Genomic DNA, 21,961 nt, shown 5'->3' on the forward strand with positions numbered 1-21,961 from the left:
TAACGTTTAAGTACCTTGGCGTTGTTATAACTAAGGATGGCAATTTTACCCGAATTCAACGGGTTTCGACTCGACTCGAGGATAATAATGTAATTTCATTAAAAAATATTATTTTTTAATTAAACCCTTATTTTGTATCGGGTCTGGTCGGATTTATACTCTAAAAATTTTGATCGGATCGGAGTCAAGTGGAGGATATATATTTTCAAGTCGGATCGAAAAAAATCCAACCCTAATTGAATCTGTTGTCATCCCTAATTATAACGGTTGATTTAATGAAAAATATGACCTAAATTGATATAATAGTAATTTTAGTTACTAAAATTTATATATTATGTGAATTTGATTTTAATTAAAATATTTTAATAAATCTTAATATTAAAAATATTATCTAATTGAGATTTATTTTATTTCTAAATAATTTAATTTTTCAAGAATACGATAACATGGATAAAAGTAAAGAAAATAAAAAATGATTGCCAAAGGGACCAAATTTGGCATGCCTTGCGGAAGGAGATAGTTTTAGGATTAATATAAAATATTTTAAAGTTTTAGGATTACATTAGTATGGAAGTCGTAGTTTGGGGACTTGAGAGACTCGTCAAGAAGGCAAAGATAAAGAGGAAAGGATGATAACATTTCAATCCATATATGTTTGAGAAATAAGCAATATAAAAATGGAAACGCAGTTAAAAAGAACACTATTATGGGAGACTCAGCTGTGATCTCAAATCTTTCTAGCTCCTAGTTCAGGCGTCTTCTCCTCTGCGCACGAGAGTCGCCGCTGTCGACATCGGAAACCAGCAAAACGTCGTTCCTTCTCCTAGAAGACGAAGCTGAAAGTGATACCACGGAATCTATCTCGACGGCGGTGTCCATTTGACTCTCCGAGTTTATCACAGCAGCAATGCTTGAGAACGAGTCTCTATCATCGACAACCGCTGGCGGCTGCTCCTGATTTCTTCCCACCGAGTTGCCTCGGAAATATGCATCCACCATCCTTTCCGTTGAACTCACCGTGGATAACAGAGAAGTCAATCTTGCAGCTCTTCGCAGGTATGATTGTCGTTGAAGATACAAAGAATGAAGCCTGGAAGACGACGTAATATCGGTACCGGGTGTAATGCTCGGTGTCGGGTCAACATCATCAAGTGGCACAACTGCATTTTGCTCTCCTCGGAATTCTCGAGATGTCGAAATTCGGTTAAGCATGGAATCAGTTCTTTCAGCATTTCCCCTGGAACCATTGGCCTCCCGTGGTGAAGTCAGGTCACGAACCAGATCAAATCTGCTTCCGATCCGGCGAATCATCTCCTCCACAGGTACATTTAGAGAAGTCCGTTGAATAGTTTGCCTCCAACTTTCCACTCGCCGCCCGTTGGGGCGAGGAGGGATCTTAAAACCAGAGTCCTCTTCTGGCTCCTGGATAACATTCCCACGACCAAATATCGGGGTCAGCGTTTTAACCGTCACCTCTCCTTTGCAGACTGGGCACTCATTTGCATCGGAGTGCACATGCAACCATCGGTAGAGGCACGACCAACAAAACAAGTGACCGCAACAGGTTACAACAGGTTCCCGAGCCAAATCGAAGCATACATTACAATCGAAAAAACTCCCATCATTGCTAACACCCTTCTCAATATCCTCCTTCCTATCTTCTGAAATCCCATCCTCCAAAAACCCATGGGTGGCTTCACATGCTTTCAGCACATCAATCGTTCTTTCCTCAGCGGCCACGCTGCCCTCACCTGCCTGCATCGTATTCACACCGCCAGAATTCCCCCTAAATTGATCGAATTCCACCGAGAGGCTCTGAGCCTCGGCAGGAATCGGAACCTGATGCCATCTCCATCGCCTCCGCCTAACCACTTCCCGGATCCTATTGAACGGGTTATCAACTAAACCATCGAAATTTACAACTTCATTCGACAGTGATCCGGACCCGGTCTCAGGGGCCGGACCCAGATTCAAATCAAGGTTCATCGTATCAGACGTTTCCTCATCCATCACAAATCCTCCAAAAAGAACCCTTATTTTCCAACAACAGATAAACCCTCCTTATAATCTTCACAAATTGAACGGACACAGATATAAAAACCTTAAATTTACCCTAAAATTGAAGAAACCCATATCGCAGAATCATAAAACTAAACAAAATTCATCAAAACCCCTTAATTTTCTTTTACCCTAATAACAAATAAAACCCAAATCAATAAAAGCCCTTCCTTGATCACAAATTCATCCAAACAGAAAGGTAAAACACTAATTTCTTCACAAATTTCTTGAAACCCAGATCTAAAACCCAAATTCACCCTAGCGTTATGTCATCAAGCTGAAGACTTGAAATACGAGAACAGATAAACATTGAAAATTTACGGTAAAATTAGAACTTATTGAAGAAAAAGAAAGACCTGGCCTTAACAGCCGACGATCTTGACCAGCAAACTCGGAGCTCTTTCAAATGCTCTTGAGTCACTGAGCTGGATGGGGGAGCTGTTTCTGAGTTCGGCTTGACTCGCCATGGATTGGGTCAGCAATCTTTCATATTGTTTGGAGATAACAGAGGGAAGAAAAGTAGAAATAAAAATTAGAAATTAAGAAGAAATCTTTGGGAGAAAAATTTAGAGAAATTGAAGCACGGCCTAAGGGGAGAGAGGAGGAGGGAGGGAAGATTCTCTGTATTTGTATTCATTTTTATATAATCCATGATTGGGTGTTAATCAACGGTGATGATGATTAGAGTGAGAATTAGTTGATGATGTGGCGAAATTGGGTCAAGTGGAGATTATATTAGCTGCCAAATGTTGTATATTTTTTAGTAAACTAAATCTTTAGTACATAAATTATTACTTTTCTTCTGTTTTAGTATCTAACCTTTTAATATTTTCAAAATATATCTATCTTGTACTTTTTGTTTCATTTTAACATCCACTATTAAATTTTTGTTTCATTTTAGTATTCAAATTTTTAATAGAAGATATTAAAATGAAATAAAAAATAAATGTTGTATATAATTTAAAAAAAATGAAAGTTTAAGTACTGAAATAAATAAAAGTGATAATACATGTGTGTTTTACCCTATTTTTTAATGATGCAATTGACGTTACTTCACTGCACATAGACTTAAGATTTTTCTGATATGTAATCCAACATAATGTCGAAAATTGATTCGTAAATCGGTTTATATATTGTATTTTTATATTTACTAAATTAAATAAATACAAATACATATTTTAGGTTTCTTTAGCTGAATAAATGATTTTTTAATAAAAATAAGTTAAGTTCATTTATTAAGGTTTCGGTTTGAGTAATAAGAATGTTAAGGGTGTAAATATTCAATATTAAATGATTAAAAGTTATCTTTAAACATATATTGTTTTGTAATTACCTCATAATAATCAATAAATGAATAAATAAATATATTTGTTTAATTTATGGGTAAACTACACATTTAATACCTAAACTATCAATTTTGATCTGTTTTAATACTTCCACTTTTACTATTTTTAAAATCATATCTAATATTTAGTTTTTATTTCATTTTAGTAACCCGTTGTTAAAAACTTAACGCGTTTAGTACCTAAACTTCAATTTTAATCCATTTTAATACCCAAACTTTTAGTTTTTTTTAAAACTTAACGTTAAATTTTGAACAACGTACTAAAATGAAACAAAAACTAAAGTTTTTAAGAACAGCCAGCGGGATACTAAAATGAAACAAAAAATAAACCTTAGGTATGATTTTAAAAAAAATTAAAAGTTTAAATACTAAAACAGATCAAAATTGATAGTTTAGACACTAAATGTATAATTTACGCTATATTTTATCAGTTGAAACGTTGCCGAGTGTCTTTGGTTTTTATAAGGTGACTTGACCGAGTTGCTTGAAATGTGGATGTAGATATAATGATGGGTCATCTTCGAAAAGTTGGAAAAGATAGGAAAGTAGTCAGGGCTTAATGTGCTTGCTAAGAGGAGATTATAGAGTGACGGTGGTGGTGGTGGTGGTTGTGGCGATTTCGCTCCCCGAGGAAGCTGCTAAGGTACCTTCTTATGGCTATTGTGGAATTTTAAGTCCTTTTACTTTCTAACGTCTTTCTTAATGAAATGCTCAAGCAACGGAAGAGAAAACTAAGAAAATGAATTACACAAGGATCAAAGGTCATTTTTGCGACCGGCATTCAGATCAACTACGAGGAAGCTTGGGACCATTTTGATGAGAACGAAACAAAGATGGGCTCAAAATGTTCAAATTTAAAAACAGCTAAAACTGAAGTCACGGCAAACGCCAAAATCCTTGACGATAATATGACAAACTAACACAAACCTTTCACACGCAACCGCCATGGGCAACCGCGACGCTAATTTAAAACTTGTTCCTAAACCAAAATACACCCTTGCTGCTCTGCTCCCCTTCGTCTGGTTCCACGAATAGACACTCCTTTGCCTCTCTAAATATCGCCTTGTAAACCGGTGTACCGTCGAACGAATAGTACTCTCCCAATAGTGGCCTGATTGCCCTCGTCGCCTCCATAGCGTTGTAATGCGGCATCGTCGAAAACAAATGGTGAGCCACGTGAGTGTCGGTTATGTTATGGAAGACCTTGTTCAATATTCCGTAATCACGGTCGACGGTCGTGAGCGCTCCTCTTAACCAGTCCCATTCCGACGAATCATAGTGCGGCAATGCTGGATGAGTGTGTTGCAAGTAAGTTATCATGACGAGGAAGGCGTTGACTATGAGCAACGGGACACCATAAACGCAAACAACCCAAGCCAACCCTTTGGCCAAGACGAGACGGTACAGCCCGTAGGAGACGGCGAGGACACCGACGTCGGATACGTAGATTTGCAGCCGTTCGCGGTCGTTGTAGATGGGGCCGTAAGGATTGTAGTGGCACGCGAATCCGTCATAAGGCCTGCCTGCTACGTTGAACATCAAGTAAAGAGGCCAGCCGAGGGTGAGTTGAATTGTGACGGAGAAGAATCGGCCTACTGGATTGTTGAGGTACTTCGCCCAGCATCCAATGGAGCTGCGTTTCTTCGGGACGAACACCTCGTCGCGTTCAAGGGAACCAGTGTTGGAATGGTGACGACGGTGGCTGTACTTCCACGAGAAATACGGGACAAGGAGGGCCGAGTGAAGGATGAGACCGACAGTGTCATCGACCCATTGGTAGTCGCTGAAAGCGTGGTGGCCGCACTCGTGGGCGATGACCCAGACACCCGTCATGACCGAGCCTTGGACGGCCCAATAAACGGCCCAGGCGACGAAAGAAAGGGGCAATGGAAGGTAGGGGATGTAAGTGGTGGCTGCATAGTAGAAGAGAGAGATCAAGATGAAGTCGTAAATGAGGAAGGAGAATGAGCGGAACAGTGAGCGCTGGAAACAGTGTGGGGGGATGGCTTTTTTTATTTCGCCCAGAGTGAAGGGTGGTTTGGATATTGGGACTCTCTTCACTGACCCAGATTCTGGCTTCCTTTGAGATGGGGGAACCGACGTTCTGCCACCTGCACCCATTGTTCCACAACCTGGAGAATGATAAAAGATGGCAAAATGGTTAAAACACCAAAGGCAAAATATAACTGCAAACAGATCCAAACATGAACTCAATAAAAATTAAGTATACAAATAATCTCTGACTATATAATACTATTTTATTAAATTCTTTGGCTATTAAAAATTATAAAATAATCTTTTAACTACAAAATATTATTTTGTTAAATCTCTCGATTATTAAAAATTATAATATAATAACCCGACTATTCATTATGTTTTAAACTCGTCATTTCCTATTAAAAAATTAATATTATTCTAAATTGAACGTTAACCTACTGACTATGATATGATAAAATATGATCTTAGAATCTCAAACAACTATTATATTCAGTTATCATGTTAACGTCTAACTTAAAAAACCACCAATTTTTAACAGAAAATAACGAATTTAGAACATAATCAATATTCGAATGATCATTTTATAACTTTCAGTAGTCATCAGACTTAAAAAAAACAACACTCTATATTCAAAGGACAATTTTATAACTTTTAATAATCCAGTGACTTAATAAAATAATATGCTATAATTGAGGACCATTTGTGTACTTTACCCAATATATAATTATAAATATAAACATATATTTAAATATAAACAATGTACCTACTTCTAGTGACAGCTAATTAACACGTTGGAGTCAATAGAATAGTCATTCTTGACATAAACTAGTCTTGACGTCGACTTGGTTCATTTAAAATTAGACCCTACATTTGAATATTATCATGAAAGATTTGGGGTTTCATTTTTTATTCTAAATTGCATGTGACCTACCTTATACCAATAAAAAACCTATCATACCAAAAAAAATTCAATTAGAAAATTTTTTCCAACCAATGAGATATTGACATATCACATAAAATTAAGTACTTGTTTTTGACCAAAAAATAGTTCATTGATTTCAAACAAAAATAGACATAATTCAGGAGCTTATTTTGATAAAAAAAATAATGTAGGGACTTAAAGCAAAAAAAAAACATATTTTAAGAACTTATTTCTAGCTTAAGCCATTACTCAGTTATAGGGATTGAAGCAAAAAAGGCAACGAGGACAAACTTACCAACCAACTTGCGGCGACTACCATTTAAACAGTCTGACAGACAGGCAGAAAGGAAAGCACGTTTACAAGTTAAAATAATAGAAAAAGGAAGACACGCGTCGGCAGACAAGTTGAGTGGTGATCTTGTGATTCAAAGAATACTCTATAGAAGAAAAATAAGTGGCCACTAGCGTAAGATGCGTTGACGAGATAACTTCAGCATGGGTGTACTACTACGACTAATTCTCATACATGAAGGCATCCAAGGTTGAAGGTCCACGAGTTTGCCACTAAGAAAAGTATAGTAAAATTAATCAATGACCAATATAGCAGCTTAATTTCCCACTTTGTTGGCTTTCTCTATCTGTATTTCACACGCAAGGCTCACCATTAACATGCTTTAATATTAAGCTAATGACTCATCAAACTCCCTTAAAATTGTTTACATACTGAAAGCTTAAGCATGTTGTTTGTTGACTTTCGCTATCTGTATTTCACACGCAAGGCTCACCATTAACATTCTTTCATATTAAGCTAATGACTCATCAAACTCCCTTAAAATTGTTTACATACTGAAAGCTTAAGCATGTTGTTTACTAACATGGCCCACACCAAATATCCTATTTAACCCATTCAATAAACATGAATATTCATCTGTTTTGTTAATTAAAAATTAATTGTGTACCAAACTCAAAAATTAAATCACTAATTACATTTTCATCAAAGATCGTTGACAAGTTCCCTAAAGGCACTTCAATACTATCTATGGAAATAGTTAATTGGCTCTGATAAGAGTTTGTTTCCCTGTAATTGATTTTCCGAAAAATATTTTCCACATTTTTCAGTACTTGGTTGACAGAAAACAAATCAATTTCCCGATTAACTGAATTTCCTTTACATTTTCTAGAAAATGATTTACCATCTGATTTTCCGTAAATTATTTTACAAATTTTTCACTTCAAAACATAAACACTCAAAATATTATTATTTTATATATATATTAGTATATTATTTTAATACCGTTTTAATAAAAAATATTAATTATTAACTTATATTTGTTAATTTTAATAATTTAATATTATATTTTATTGTTATAGCTATTTTATTATAAATAATAATATATAATAAATTTTTAATAAAATTAATATTATTTATTAATTTCATAAATTAGTATTATTTAATTGTTGAATATTTAATATACACTCCTTAAAATATAATACAATATTATTGTTTTACTAATATAATTTTTAATACTTTAATAATATTATTATTATAATAAATAATTAATATAATTAATAATATTTTATTATATTTTAATAAATAATATATAAAATTTATAATAATTTTATTTATAAAATTGTAGATATAACATTGAATAATATAATAACATTAAATAAATTAATCTAATATTTAAAAATATAATTATTATTTTATTAATAAATAAAATTATTAATTATATTTGATGTTTATAATAAAAAAAACTACAAAATCTACAAACCAGTAAAAAATAAATTACATAACACTATCATGATATCCTAAAATATTTTTAAAAAAATATTTTTCAAAAAATATAATTTATTTTTAGAAATTTTCCTAAAAGCAAACAAAGCCCAAGTAATAACACTTGTTGCTAGATATTTCATATTCGGTGCAAGTCCTTGTAAAACAAAAATAATAGCCTTTGCCATGGGAAAACACACACCAAACAAATCAGGGCCAACAGGCTGCAAAAAGAAAAATGACAACGTGACAGCTGCCACAGACTGGAGATGGGAATCAAGATGTCTACGACACAAAAAGTTGAAAAAAAGAACCTTTTGAAATCAAGAGGTCATCACGTGATGATGAACCGTCGACTAAATGATTTTCATAAATAGGTGACACAAATCGCTTTCATTTCCTACCAATAACAGCGTATCCATCACTTCTCCACATTAAAAGGCTAATCTGGCGAGTTTAGCTAACAAAACATGGGTATGGGGTTCCATTTAGCTGATGAATTTATAAATTTTGTATTGACTAACAAATAAAACTAATTAAACAGTGTAGTTTTCATGATCAAAATATTGTACAACTTATGTTTTTAATTAACCAAAACCCAATAAACAATTAAAATTTGCAATTTGAATATATATATATATATATATATATATATATATATATTTAAATCAACAACCAGAAGAAAAGGACAAAACGTCATTGTTTTGTTCCCTGATTCAACTTATAGTTTGTGTTGTTTTGGGATTGAAAGGTAATTCATGATCAACCCACACTCAAATGATAATTAAAGAACATTATAATTTTAATATTAAAATACATGAAAGTGAATTCCATGGAGGCCGCCTAAAACCTAACAAGCTAAGACCGGCACGGCGGCTGCTTAAAGTTTGACTCGGTATCAAAAGCATAACTGATTCCACTAGCTAGCATATGATTCTTTCTCCCATTAAAGAATAAAATAACAGTAATTATTCTTTCATCAGAGCAACAAAATATCTTACAATCTCTGATCAAATTCATGCATGCATGAATACATAGATATATTATATTATCATAAAGACAAGGAAACAATAAATATAAATAAACGAGGGGAAAATAAAGATCCACGGCTTAACAGTACCGGCGAATGTTTTAAATCAAATAAAACAGAGTGAGATCCGATAATCAATGTATTTTATGTTCAACACTGCAACTTCAGATCCAAAATCAAAGAAAACATAACAAAAAATCCAAACATGAGCTTCAAAACGCCCGAGATCTAACAAATCCAAATAAAACTAACAATGAAAAACAAGCAAGAGAATATCAACAAAAAAAGGAAAATTAAGCGAAAAAAAACTGGGGAAAAACGGAGAGAAATCGAAGTACCTGAAAATGCAGATAGAAAATCAAATCCTGAAATATTCCTTTTCCACGGTCTTTCTTTTTCAATATTTTAAGGGGGGTTTTTTCCTCTCCCAAATACGGCCTCTCCTCTTTTCCCTTCAATTTATGGTGGCCGTCTTCCCGAACGCAGCAGAGCCTAGTATTTAAGCTTTTTTGTTCTTAGCTCACACTCGGATGAGTGGACCTATTCCCGTAATTTCACAGCACCACTTGTTCCTTACTCGTTCCTCCACGTGGCGTACTTAGATTGGTCTTATCTTCTCCGGTTGATTGAGAACCGTAAACCGAGTAGATCTCACGGATTTTAACTTTTCCTTTCCAAAAATATCTTACACGAATTTCTTTATTTTTAATATTTTAAAGAGTTAATGACATGGATATTTATGTTTAAGTTTTTTTATTTTTGATCACTGATTTTAAAATATATAAAATATGATCACATTCGTTTTTATTTAATTAAGATATTATTATTTTTATATTTATTAATTTAATATGTGGTCACAATGATTTAATTATCGTTTGGTTTGAGAACTAATTTTATTTTAATTTAATATATTTATTTTTGACCAATTGTTTTGCTTTGTAAAATTAAAATAAAATAAAGTTAATCTTCTAACTGAATGATGACGCACAACACATGATATCAATGGCATATGACATCATTCGATTGGATGATTAAATTTATTTTCATTTATGAAAAGTATGACTACATTGAGACAATACGTAAATAACAGAATCAAATGTGTAATTATACTAAAATGTTTAACGACAATTAACTCGTAATTACCATATTTTAATTAAATAAAAATGAAGGTGACTATATCTAAAGTATTTTGAAATCAGTGATTAAAAATAGATAAAATATAAACATAAGTGATTATTCGTGTAATTATCCCAGTTTAAAATGGTGGGATTCGGAATCTATTATTTGGACGGAAATACCCCTCATGGAAACGCCCCCGCTTTATCCGCCGTTGGATTAGGTTCTTTATTAAAAGATTGGTGCTTTGATTTGATAAAACTATAATAATATAATTATAAGTATTAAAATGTCACGTTTCAATACTAACCTTTTGTTTTTAGATATTTCAAAACATAAAATAATCAATTCAATATTTATATAATATAAAGAGTTATACGATTTAGGAATTTAGTGTTTTTTCTCTAGTAATTTTCTCTCATGATTAGGTTGTTGATTTCTTTTTTCTTTTTTTTATTGATCAACGACGATATTAATTTTGTTATTGATTGTCGATTGTAGGCAATTTTTATTATTTTTTCTTTTTGTCAATAAGTATGTCCGTATAACACGTTTTCATATTTTTTTTATGACACGTTTTCTTCTGTCTTTTGACACATTTTTCGATCGTTTGAATATCTTTTCAGTTATCTTTTTTCTAAAAGTTAATTTGGCATCACTGTGATTGAATAAGATGCACTTATCGATTATATTGTTGATCTTCCCTACTCTGGAACCTCGGATTGGATTTTGATACCTGTTATAAATTTGTGGATAGATTTTTATGTGGCTCGAGTATGCTTTGTGATTTTTTGGTGTTCTCTAGGTAGTTTGATTCTCTTTAGTGGTTCGTGTTCCGATACGATCAAATCTGTCTGTATCTATCTTTGTTGAGTATGTCAATCATTAAAAGTTACAAAATAGTCCCTTGATTATAATACATTATTTTGTTGAGTGCTTTGACTATTAGAAGTTAAATAATGATCACATACTATTCACATGTTCCAAGTTCGTTCTTCTCTGTTAAAAATTATTGTTGTCTAAGTTGGACATTAACATGTTGACTAGGATATGATAAAATCATATTTTAATGATATTTATTGGCGGCGTCCTTGCTTTCAAGCAATAATTCGATAACATAATGTAAACGAAGAGTCGATAAAAAAATACAACTTAATTAGTCTTGGGATCATATTTTATCATATCTCAACCAACAAAATTAACGCCTAGCTTATACATTCGCCAATAGTTTATCAAAAATAGACGAATTTGGAACATATGACTCAACAAAGCAATATATTCAAGAAAACGACGTCTTATATTCAAGAGACAATTTTAGGTGACTATTTTGTAACTTTTAATAGTTAAGAAATTTAATAAAATAATCTCTTATATTCAAGAGATTATTTTATGACTTTTAATAATCAAATGACCTAATAAAACGCCGCGGTATAGTAAGGGACTATTTGTAGTATAAATGGCATAAGGAGGAAAATATTTCGCCATTTGCATAATTTTGCAGTATTACCCTCAAGTCTTTCTAAAAAGACAATGCCAAATGTTCAATTATTACTCTTTGGTCGATAACTTCTATGTTTGGGTTTTTTAATGACATGATGTTGAACTCATTAAATATTATATTTACTACCAATATAAAAATTAATGACAATATATTTAAAAATTTTAATTGATAATTATAAAAAAATTAATTAATAACCTATTGATTTAGTGAAATAATATACTAAATTTTTTAAACAAAGTTAGGGGTATGAATATTGACATTCTGAATAAATAAAATCGAGTTAAAAAGATTAATCTATAATAATAAATTTCAATATCCGATCTTAATTACTCAATTCAATAGAGGGGTGGGAATTCAAATAATCACAAATACAAGGTAATCAGACTTTTTTTAATTCATTTTTAAATTTAATAAGTCTTAATATTTTTTTATATTACACTTTACCAACCAAACATATATAAATAATTATAATAATTAAATAGGGTGTAATTACTATTAATACATTTTTGACTTGACACATGAATTGGCCATAAACTTGACAAATATTTGAATTATACGTAAAATAATAAATTAAGTCAAATGTCAATTCATTGTTTACTTTTGTAACAAAAGTTTAGGTCAGTGGTGTTTTCTCCTATTAAGGGTTCGTTTAGTTCACGGAATATAAGATTATCAGTGAGAATAAAAGATTACCAGGGAATAGGATTACTGAGAATGTTGTATTTTGTGTTTGGTTGGTTTAGTAGGAATGTAAGATTATCGTGTTTGGTTAAAGGAATAAAAGATTATTGGAATGTATATTTTACCAATTTGTCCTTATTATATATTTGTTTAATATTACAAATTGTAAAAATATTTATATATTTTCTTTAAAAAATTAAATTCATAATATTTATATAATTTTGTTTACAAAATTAAAAATAAAAAAATGTTTAATGAAAGGGTAAAAAAAATTTAACCCCTGAACTTCATATAAAATTTTAATTATAGATTTTTTTGTAAATCTAAAATAATTTAAGGATAAATTTGTAATTTAACCTTCGTAGAATTTTTATTATTCAATGACAGAAGAAGGATATATTTTGAAAAAAAAATAAAAATTTAAGGTCATTTTAGTCCAAAACGCCGGTAATGTTACAATACCTAAGGGAAGTGAGGTAATGACATTCCCGATAATATACCCAAAAAATCTACTATTGGTAATAAAACATTACCGGGAATGAGATTCCCGGCCAACCAAACATTGGAATGTGGGATTCCCATCCTATGAGAATCCAACAATCCTTAAACCAAACACTCCCTAAGGTTTGGGGTATACTTGAGATCTAATCAAAATTTATATAAAAATTTATAAATTATCCATCAAGAGTGACGATAGTAGTATTCAAACTTAATCTTACAAGTTCAAATTCTTAAATCTCAACTACTTGTGACAATACTCGTTAACTGACTTTTATGTTTTGATATATAAAAAATTGGTACTTTTCAAAGAAATTAATGTATAATCATAAAAAGCACTAAAAACGTTTTTATTTGAATTTAATTTGAAGATTTGGTAGGTATAACTAACTTACAAAGCAAGAAATGCAAGTTCACAATGGTGAAGCCACTCCCAATAAATAGAACTTGTCTCCTTATCCCCTTGAGATTGGGTATTGACAAATTTTTCATAAGATATTACTTTAGAATATACATTAGCTTCTTGTTAGACGATAATAATATTTAATTTATTAGTCGAATAAATTAAATTAATTATTGTTATAGAATATTTTTTAAATTAAATTTTTAATTTTACAGTGTTACAATTTGAACACATAATCTTATTTAAATGTTTATTATTTCATCTTATCACATCAACTAGTAGATATTAAGATTATTATAATCTAAAACCCTATCGACTTTCTCTCTCATTTTTTATTTTTTTATAATTTGTGTCAATTTTATTGATTAATTTAATTTTTTTAATTTTGTTTAACCGGTGGTGACATCGATTTTAATGTTGGTTGCCACCAGTTGGTTATCTTTTTTTCTTTATTTTTTCAATAAGAATAATTATGATTTTGTGACATATTCTCTATCTTTATGACACGTTTATCTCAGCTTTTATGACATATTTTATTTGCATTTTGGTAGCCTACGGTTTTTTCCGTTATTTACGATTTTTGCCTTTGTTTTTGTTTATCTTTTTTTCTCATAGTTGAATTTGCAATTGTCACGACTGATTAAGGTGACGCTTATTTATCACCATGATGATCTTCCCTGCTTTGGACCCTCAAATTGATTTAGATACGCGTTTTGCTTTCATGAATAATTTTCTCACATCGCTTGACTCTGATTTACGATTTGTCAGTAATCTTTTAGTAACTTCATCCCCTTTTGTGGTTCGTTTATTGATGCAGTCAGATTTGTTCGTATTTTTATATTATTCGAGTTTTTTATTAGATTTTTTAATATTTTTCTTATTTGGTCTTTATGTGATCTATGTGACTAATTTTTGTCTCAATGGTAATATGAAAATATAACGATTATATTTTAAGTTTACGGTTATACTTTTAAATTTTCATTGTAATTTTAAATATTTTTTATTTTTAATAAAACTAACAATTTTCTATAAAAAAAAATATTAAGATTTTTAAAATATTATTAGCTTAATGTATTGGCCATCATCGTCAAGCACGTGTAATTTATGTTTTCAGAGTTAATTAAATGCAAAATCGAAAGTTAGGCTGAATTTCGACGGTCCAATACACGTATGGCAGGCAATTTGATCTATATTAAAAATAAATAAGAATCAATGTAATTTTATGTTGGATTATCATTTTCAGCACGCTAGTAGAATTTTGGATTTTAATTTAAATTATGAGGTGTATTTTGTTTTTAGAGTTTATAATATTGTGTCATATACTTTAATTAAATGGGATATCATTTTGGAAACGTTTTATATTTTGACTCGGTTTGTCCCGAGATTATTATGTCTGTTGTATCAAGGGGATAGCATTGAACTCGAATTTAATGTGTTTTGACTCGACTAGATCAGGTCGATTTAAAAAAAAAAAAAAGAGGTCGGGTCGGGTCAAGTTCAGGTTTTGGGTGAAAAATGTCCGATCCAACCCGAAAAATATAATTTTACCTTATATATTTAGGTATAATTACAATAATACTCTTCTATATATTATTTCCTTTCAATTAATTTTTTATTTTTTATTGAATAAGAATAACATTTTTTAATAAATATATTATTTTGGGCCAGGTCGGGGCGGCTTCGAATTTTATCTTAAAAAATCAGATCGAATTCTAATCGAGTGGAAAGTGCATATTTTTCTTGTCAGGTTTGGTAGAAGATTTATATTTTTCGGGTCCGATCATGTAGACAAAAAAAATATGAGGTATTAAGCCATTATTTTTCCTTTATAAATCTTAGAATATGTTTTTAATGAGACTCGGTTTCTTTAAAAAAAAAAAATGAAAAAAACAAGGAAGATAACCTACAAGAAGATTTAACCGAGAAAAATGCATCGGAAGAGCCTTTCCAACTCAACCAATCCTTCCTAATAGAACAAAAATCCGTAATTATATCATTTTTAAATATTAAATTACATATTAGATTAAATATTTAATAATAATCTCAATAAAGTCTTTAACTATGTATATTTTTCAATTTATATTATTCAAATTTATATAACAACACTGTTTTTTATTTATTATTTACATAAATTAAATATATAATTATGATATTTTTTATAATGATTGACATAAAAAAATTAACCACATAAAATCATACGAAAACCATTAAATGAAAAGGTTAAAAATTCATCTAGAAAAACTAGAACAAAATATAGATACGAATAGATTCGATTTTATCATCAAACAAACCACAACAGTAGATCAAACTACTGAAAGATCATCAATAATAGAAAATTAGAGTCGAGCATCATGTAAAAAATGTATCTAATTATAAATTGTGTATTCAAATTTAATATGATGATCAAAGACAATGCAGATCAATATGATAACAAATAAATATCATTTTGATCAATCGATTAGACATAAAATTCAACACGAGAAAATTAAACAAATAGAACGACCAAAATGACAGAAAAAATCATACCATAAAAACAAAATTATTAATATATATATATAAAGCCAACAAACGGTGCAAAAGTTGAGAAGGAACTAGGGCTTTTACCCTCACCAATTAAGAATGTAATTACACATTCATAGTTATATTTTATCGTTTTTACAATAATAATTTCTCGTGCTCATTTTTCTTGTAAAAGGTATCATGGCTATCGATCACTACCGCTGTCATTTTTAATTCTATTTTTTAACAAAAAAAATTATATATTATATTTTCGAGCTGCTAGCTAATTTTTCGAGTTAAGATCAAGTAGCTCATTTCGGCTTATTAAGAACTTGATTCGAGTTTGAGTTCGAATAGAGTACTTATCGAGTTTTGACCTAATTGATCTCGAATAACTCACGATATCTCTCATCTAATTTACAACCTGAGGTGAAACACAGTGAAGGCTATTGGGGCCATGGCCCCAAATTTTGAAAAAAATATAATTATGAGTCTTAAAATTTTTAAAAATATAATTTTGGCCCTACAAAATTTTAGTAATTCAAATTAAGCTTTTAAATTTATGAATCTTCTTAATTAAACCTATCCCATACTTTTTAAAAATTCTCATTAAACCTTTTAAATTTTCAAAAAAAAATAATTAGACTCCAATTTTTTTTAAATGTAAATTAAAATCATTCAATTTTTTTTAAAAAAATTAATTTTAACCTCTAAAACTTTTAAAAGTAGGTGTCGCCACACCACATATCCTCCGATGAGTGACAAAACTATGCCGCCACGTAAGAAAAGATAAGCCTTACGTGTCCACAAGTGGCACTTACATGCAATTCCAAAAAAGGAAAAAAACTGTAGGCCTTTGCCTCGAGAAATGCAAAACTTTATTTTAGTCCTTTAATTTTCTCTAAATTATAGTTTAATCCTTATAATTAATACACGGAATTGTGATTATTTGTGTTTGGTTCCAAAAGTTTCAAGTTTTTTAAATTTTACCTCCCAAACTTAAGAGCCTCTCGAACAGTGGCAGATCTAAAAAAAAAATTTAGGGTGAGCACACACATATAAATATTTCATAAGGTTATTAGAATCCCTATTGACGTGCTTTTCCTTTTTGTCGTATACCATAAATCAAAAAGTACAGCAAGACGTTGGTGCAATTGCAGTTTGTGGGTGAAGTTCTTGGCTCTCTACTTCACTCAGCAAATTATTGGAAACAACGTAGGGAAGCAGATGAGCTGTCATGTCAGTACCGTGATCAGGTCTGATCTTGATATTTTAAGGGTCCTAGGCCAGAAGGTAATGACAAGAAGATAAGTGAGATTCATACATAGATTTCACCTATCATTAAAATGGGGCCCACTTAATTACCATATTTTCGAGTTTTTTAAATAAAAAATAATATTTAAAAATATTTTTTAATTATTGGAGCTCATTAAATTGTCATATTTTAGAGTATTTAAAATAAAAAAGTACGTTTAAAAATATTTTTTAATTATTAAATTTAAAAATAATTTAAAAAATTGATCCCTCCAAGCTTGAGGCCCTAGGCGGTCGCCCCCCTAGCCTATGCCCAGGGTCGGCCCTGACCGTGATAGTCATGTCAACACTAGCATTTTAGTATATTAACTGTCGAAAAACGTTGATCAAAGGATCATATTGAATTTATTTTTTGAGTTTAATGATTATATTAAGAGAGAAATAATACAAAACTATATTAATTTTTTTAAAAAAGTACATAGATATATGATACCTTTTTATATTAAATAATTAATTAGCAAATTAAAAATAAGAAATGGCACTGGGCTGCTTCGTTGGAGTAATATTCCAGCCTGTTTTGCCTTCGTCTTGTTGATTTTGAAGATGCCATGGACCTAGGTTTAACGACTTTGCTCAACCGGACTAGGTTTGGGCTTTAGTTTAAGAAATTTTCAAACTTTTGATTATTAACTTGAATCGGAAAAAATTCAAGTCGATTCGATATATATAATATGAGTTAGGATTTAATTACATAATATAATATGTTTAGGTTTACACAGTTTTAGAATCGTTGAATCATAGGTGAGTGAAAATAGAATATTGAGATTAATTCATCATTTTTTAGTAAATATCTTTTTATTTTCTACAGTTAATTTCAACGCGTTATTTTTTTCTCATCTAACGATTCTAAATCTGTATAAAACTAAAATGTTTTACACTATGTAATTGAATCTTATCCCATAGAATATAGTGGATTGATAATAAATGTAGTGGCCAATCATGAAATTTAAAAGTAAATGTATCTATGAAGGCACGTTAAAAATATCTAAAAACCTAGTTTTTTCTCAATGGTGTGCAGCTCTTCTCTTTTTTATCGACGGTGGCACCAACTTTAATGTTGGTTGCCAACCGTTGATATTCTTTATTGTTTTCTCTCTCTTTTATACCATATCTTTTTTGTTTTTTTATTTTTAATAAGTTTGATTGTATTATACGCTTTCATCTGACTTTATATCACATTTTCTTATGTTTTTTTTTGCATATTTTTCGGTTTTATTGTCATTTTTCTATTTATATATTTTTTAAAAATTGACATCATTATAATTAATCCATTTATATGATATATTGTTGTTGATAAAGAATGTATAAATTTATTACATGCTAGTGGAGGGCTCATGGAAGAGGCAAACCACGTGCAAAAAGGACACGCATGCATGTTATTGGCCCTTATAAACCTGCTCCAAGGTTTCATATTTCTTCAACTCTGATAATTTTCCATTCACTGAAACTTCGCCTCCAATGAAGATAATCTCCATTAATTCAACAGCTTTCTTTGTTTTAATTCTACTTTGCATCTTTTTTATGTGCTCTTCATTGAGTTTGATCAGCCATGGAGAAAGACATCAGGATATTCCCACAAAGATGGTAGCACTGTCTTCTTCTTTTTCTTCATTTATTACTGGTAAAGCTCAAAGCAAGTTCATCAATGGCGCCATTGAAGAGAAGAACAAGAAAGCTGTGGAGCCAAGTCTAAGGGAAGCACCAAAGAGTGTTTCGAATCCGACCCAGAACTAGAATTCGATTCAGTCTCATCTTCGTTTCTTTGTTTTTCAAACTTTAGATCTTTGATTCTTTACATTCTTTCAATTCTTCTATTTAAGTTCAAGTAAGAGATGTAAAGAAATTGTATGTAAATGAAGAGGTTCGATTAAATTTATTGTAGGACGTTCCATCAATCTAGTTTGTTCTAATCATGATAATCGAATTTGATTCTGTAACTTCGATTAGTTTAATATTTTACCTCTCTAAACCAACTAATACCATTTGATAGTTATAGTCGAATACGAGCAATATAGAAAAAAACAAGACATTAGCTGTTCGTTCTCCCCCTTGTTTGGTTAGTGAGAAAATATGAGCACATTAGATGGAAAGTGAAGAACCACACGATGTGTTGTCAGCTTCTATGTTGTCCGCCATATTGCTTAATGCTTACCCATTCAACTTGCATGCCTTTACAACCCAAAAGCCACCACCCTCTCTCTCTCTCTCTCTATATATATATATATATATATATATAAAACCTCTTTTTTTCTTGGAGGATTTGTACAATGAGATTATGAGAAATGGGTTTTGTTTCAAAGATGCAAAGTATTGATCTTTGTTTCAGGGTCAGCTTCATTTCTTTATAGGTGTATTGCATAATGAGGAGCTAATGCTCTGTTTGGTGGTGTAATTATAGCAAACTAAGAATCTCTATACTTTTGCTTTACTCAATCTTTGATTACTACAAGATGAAAGCTTTGAAATTAAGGCTTTTGAATGGATTTGTGGCTTTCCTATAATTGGTTGTTGGTTGCTGAAAATTGAAGATTGTATCGTTGTGTTGTAGTTGTTGTTGGTTAAATGCACAGCTTGAAATTAGGTTGATTTTGAACTTTTTCTTATGCTTTGATATTTTCCCAGAAAATGTAGGAAACAGGAAGAGAAAATAAACCCAGAAAATTGACTTTCCTATTGTTTTAGAAAGGCTAAACCCTGCTGTTGGACGATTCATCCAGGAATTTCTGTTCTGGTTTAGGTGAGTGTTATATACACATTGCTTGATCTTTTCGTTTCATTCGGAAAATGGGGTTTGAGATTTCCATTTTTTCGACTGAACTCGATGTTTTTTTTGTTGCAGGAACCTTGTTAAGTTGTTCAAAATTGTCTTTGAAGTGGTTAATTTGCACCATGAGGAGAGGTAGAGGAAAAGTAATGAAGCATGCTGTTGCTTCGTCTCATGAAGATCCCGGGAGCGGCGATGAAGAAAGCATTCCGGCGAGTAACGGAGGAGGGAGGCTGCAGATGCAATCGAACAACGATGTCAAGGATGACGGAGCGGAGAAGATCGAAGCAGACGGTGAAGACGTAAGCGGTTCGGTTCCTATCAAGGAGATGAAAAATCTGCCTGCCAAGGAGAACGCAAGGAAACGGAATAGGCCTATGCAGGCAAAAGAGAACGGGATCGCAACGAAGTTAAGCACAGGTGATTCGATAAAACCTGTTGGATATCGACAAAACGGTAGCAGGCGTAAAAACAAACCTCGACGGGCTGCCGAAGCTGTTGTCGAGTGCAAGTGATGAGGTTCCGGATAACCATCTCCGAGAATTCTTCCTTCTGTTTTCATACCAAAAGTAATAATTGCTTGCTCTTGTATGAGTTTAGTTGTTTCCTTTTGTCACACTTGATCCGTTTGATGTGGGTTCGGGATTCGATTTCGCGGAATGGATGATTTCGGATTCGAGTTCCTAGATGAGTTTACAAGTGCCTGTCTTGTAACATTCCATGGATTCGAATACTAATGTTTTTAATTCGAAAAGGCCGAGAATGTATGCTCTTTACGTACAAGGAGAATGCAAGTGTAGATCCTTTGGCCTAAAGCATAGGGCAGGGATGGCATTTGCGAGGGGAAATGCCAGATTCGATCGAGTTACCGAAGGGTCGTCGTCTCCGGCTCAACCACCAATTCCCCGTGGCGGTGGCGCAGTCATGAACCCGTATTCGAACGCCTCGTGGGACTTAACCGGAACCTTGGACCTAGTTAGTGCTCAACATTTCGGCAGGCTCTAGTTGGTTCAGCAAAACGGGAGGCAATGCATAGAAATGCAGCAGCAATCCAGGCCGTGTGACACACTCCACACCGCACGTTCACTGGTCGCTCTAAGTCCGTTCCGTTTCTCTTTCCGGTGCATGTCGACCGGTTTTCGTGTCCATCTCGTGTAGTACTCGTAGTGGTTCGGGCACCGGATTTTATAATTTAATCAAATAAACCCAAACTATCCCCTGAATTTGCCATTGCTGCTGCCTGAATCAGTGAGTCAGGCAGGACTATACAAAGTTCTGTTATTTATTTAGGAAGGGTTCATGCTTTTATAGTATAAAGCTTGAATATTATCCGAAATTCCGAATCTCTTTACGCTCATAAATCAAAAGATAATACATATTTAAGTATACTAAATTTTGTATTCTTGTATACATTACAATAATAATGACGATATCAACCAAATTTAGATTCAATCTGCATGGAAAATGTTAAGTGATAGTTAGTGTGGATTTAAATATTTAAAATTTTGACACGAACCAACTTGCCTAGGTGGTTGAAGGAATTGTTGTTGTTTATAGAGATCACGGGTTCGAGCATCAACGGCTGCAGTAGAGTGATTGAGCGTTCATTGTCAAAATGATTGAGAGTATTTAAAAGAGATATGTCTTTGTAATTACCTTAGCTTAATCAAAACAATATTTAAAATTTTGGGTAAAGTACACAAATGGTCCCTTTTAAGTCACTTGACTATTAAAAGTTACAAAATGGTCCTCTGACTATAGGTGTTGCTTTGTTGCGTCCCTCGACTATTAAAGGTTACAAAATGGTCATCCGACTATTCATTATGTTCCAAACGCATCTTTTTTCGTTAAAAAATTGACGACATTCTAAGTTGAATGTTAATCTATTGGCTGTAATATGATAAAATATTATCCTAAAACTTTTAATAGTCGAATAACTCAACAAAGGAACACTCTATAGTCAAAGGATCGTTTTGTAACTTTTAATAGTCAAAAAACTTAATAAAATAGTAGCTTATAGTTGGGAGACCATTTGTATACTTTACCCTAAAATTTTTA

General features: G+C 31.8%; 3 protein-coding genes across 5 annotated transcripts; 1 reads left to right on the plus strand and 2 right to left on the minus strand.

Moving 5' to 3' along the window:
- Window positions 1–621: 621 nt before the first annotated feature.
- On the minus strand, window positions 622–20,844 carry LOC120183933. 2 transcript variants are annotated; one of them, XM_039188521.1, is made up of 3 exons: window positions 20,834–20,844; window positions 2,930–2,934; window positions 622–2,316 (listed from the first exon to the last, which is right to left on the minus strand). In XM_039188521.1, the coding sequence occupies exon 3, from the start codon at window positions 2,008–2,010 to the stop codon at window positions 745–747; it is 1,266 nt and encodes a 421-aa protein (XP_039044452.1). In that variant the 5' UTR covers window positions 2,011–2,316; window positions 2,930–2,934; window positions 20,834–20,844; the 3' UTR covers window positions 622–744. The 2 variants fall into 2 exon arrangements, with proteins under 2 accessions (XP_039044452.1, XP_039044453.1); XM_039188522.1 differs by lacking the exons at window positions 2,930–2,934; window positions 20,834–20,844 and adding an exon at window positions 2,415–2,644 and having other exon boundaries at window positions 622–2,113.
- Window positions 4,268–9,588, minus strand: LOC120183934 (delta(12)-fatty-acid desaturase FAD2-like). Its single transcript, XM_039188523.1, has 2 exons — window positions 9,466–9,588; window positions 4,268–5,535 (listed from the first exon to the last, which is right to left on the minus strand). Exon 2 carries the CDS (start codon window positions 5,522–5,524, stop codon window positions 4,370–4,372), a length of 1,155 nt encoding a protein of 384 aa, XP_039044454.1. The 5' UTR covers window positions 5,525–5,535; window positions 9,466–9,588; the 3' UTR covers window positions 4,268–4,369.
- Window positions 19,686–20,510, plus strand: LOC120183936. Of its 2 annotated transcripts, none has more exons than XM_039188526.1 (2): window positions 19,686–19,876; window positions 20,014–20,510. In XM_039188526.1, the coding sequence occupies exon 2, from the start codon at window positions 20,029–20,031 to the stop codon at window positions 20,416–20,418; it is 390 nt and encodes a 129-aa protein (XP_039044457.1). In that variant the 5' UTR covers window positions 19,686–19,876; window positions 20,014–20,028; the 3' UTR covers window positions 20,419–20,510. The 2 variants fall into 2 exon arrangements, with proteins under 2 accessions (XP_039044457.1, XP_039044456.1); XM_039188525.1 differs by having other exon boundaries at window positions 19,688–19,876; window positions 19,979–20,510.
- Window positions 20,845–21,961: the final 1,117 nt, after the last annotated feature.

This window comes from Hibiscus syriacus, unplaced genomic scaffold (assembly GCF_006381635.1).
Source record: "Hibiscus syriacus cultivar Baekdansim isolate YM2019G1 unplaced genomic scaffold, ASM638163v2 tig00112852_pilon, whole genome shotgun sequence".
Classification (NCBI taxonomy): domain Eukaryota; kingdom Viridiplantae; phylum Streptophyta; class Magnoliopsida; order Malvales; family Malvaceae; genus Hibiscus; species Hibiscus syriacus.

Excerpts from the sequence above, each read along its gene's own strand:
- LOC120183934 (XM_039188523.1), bottom strand. The coding sequence starts at position 5,524 with ATGGGTGCAGGTGGCAGAACGTCGGTTCCCCCATCTCAAAGGAAGCCA.
- LOC120183933 (XM_039188521.1), bottom strand. The coding sequence starts at position 2,010 with ATGGATGAGGAAACGTCTGATACGATGAACCTTGATTTGAATCTGGGT.
- LOC120183936 (XM_039188526.1), top strand. The coding sequence starts at position 20,029 with ATGAGGAGAGGTAGAGGAAAAGTAATGAAGCATGCTGTTGCTTCGTCT.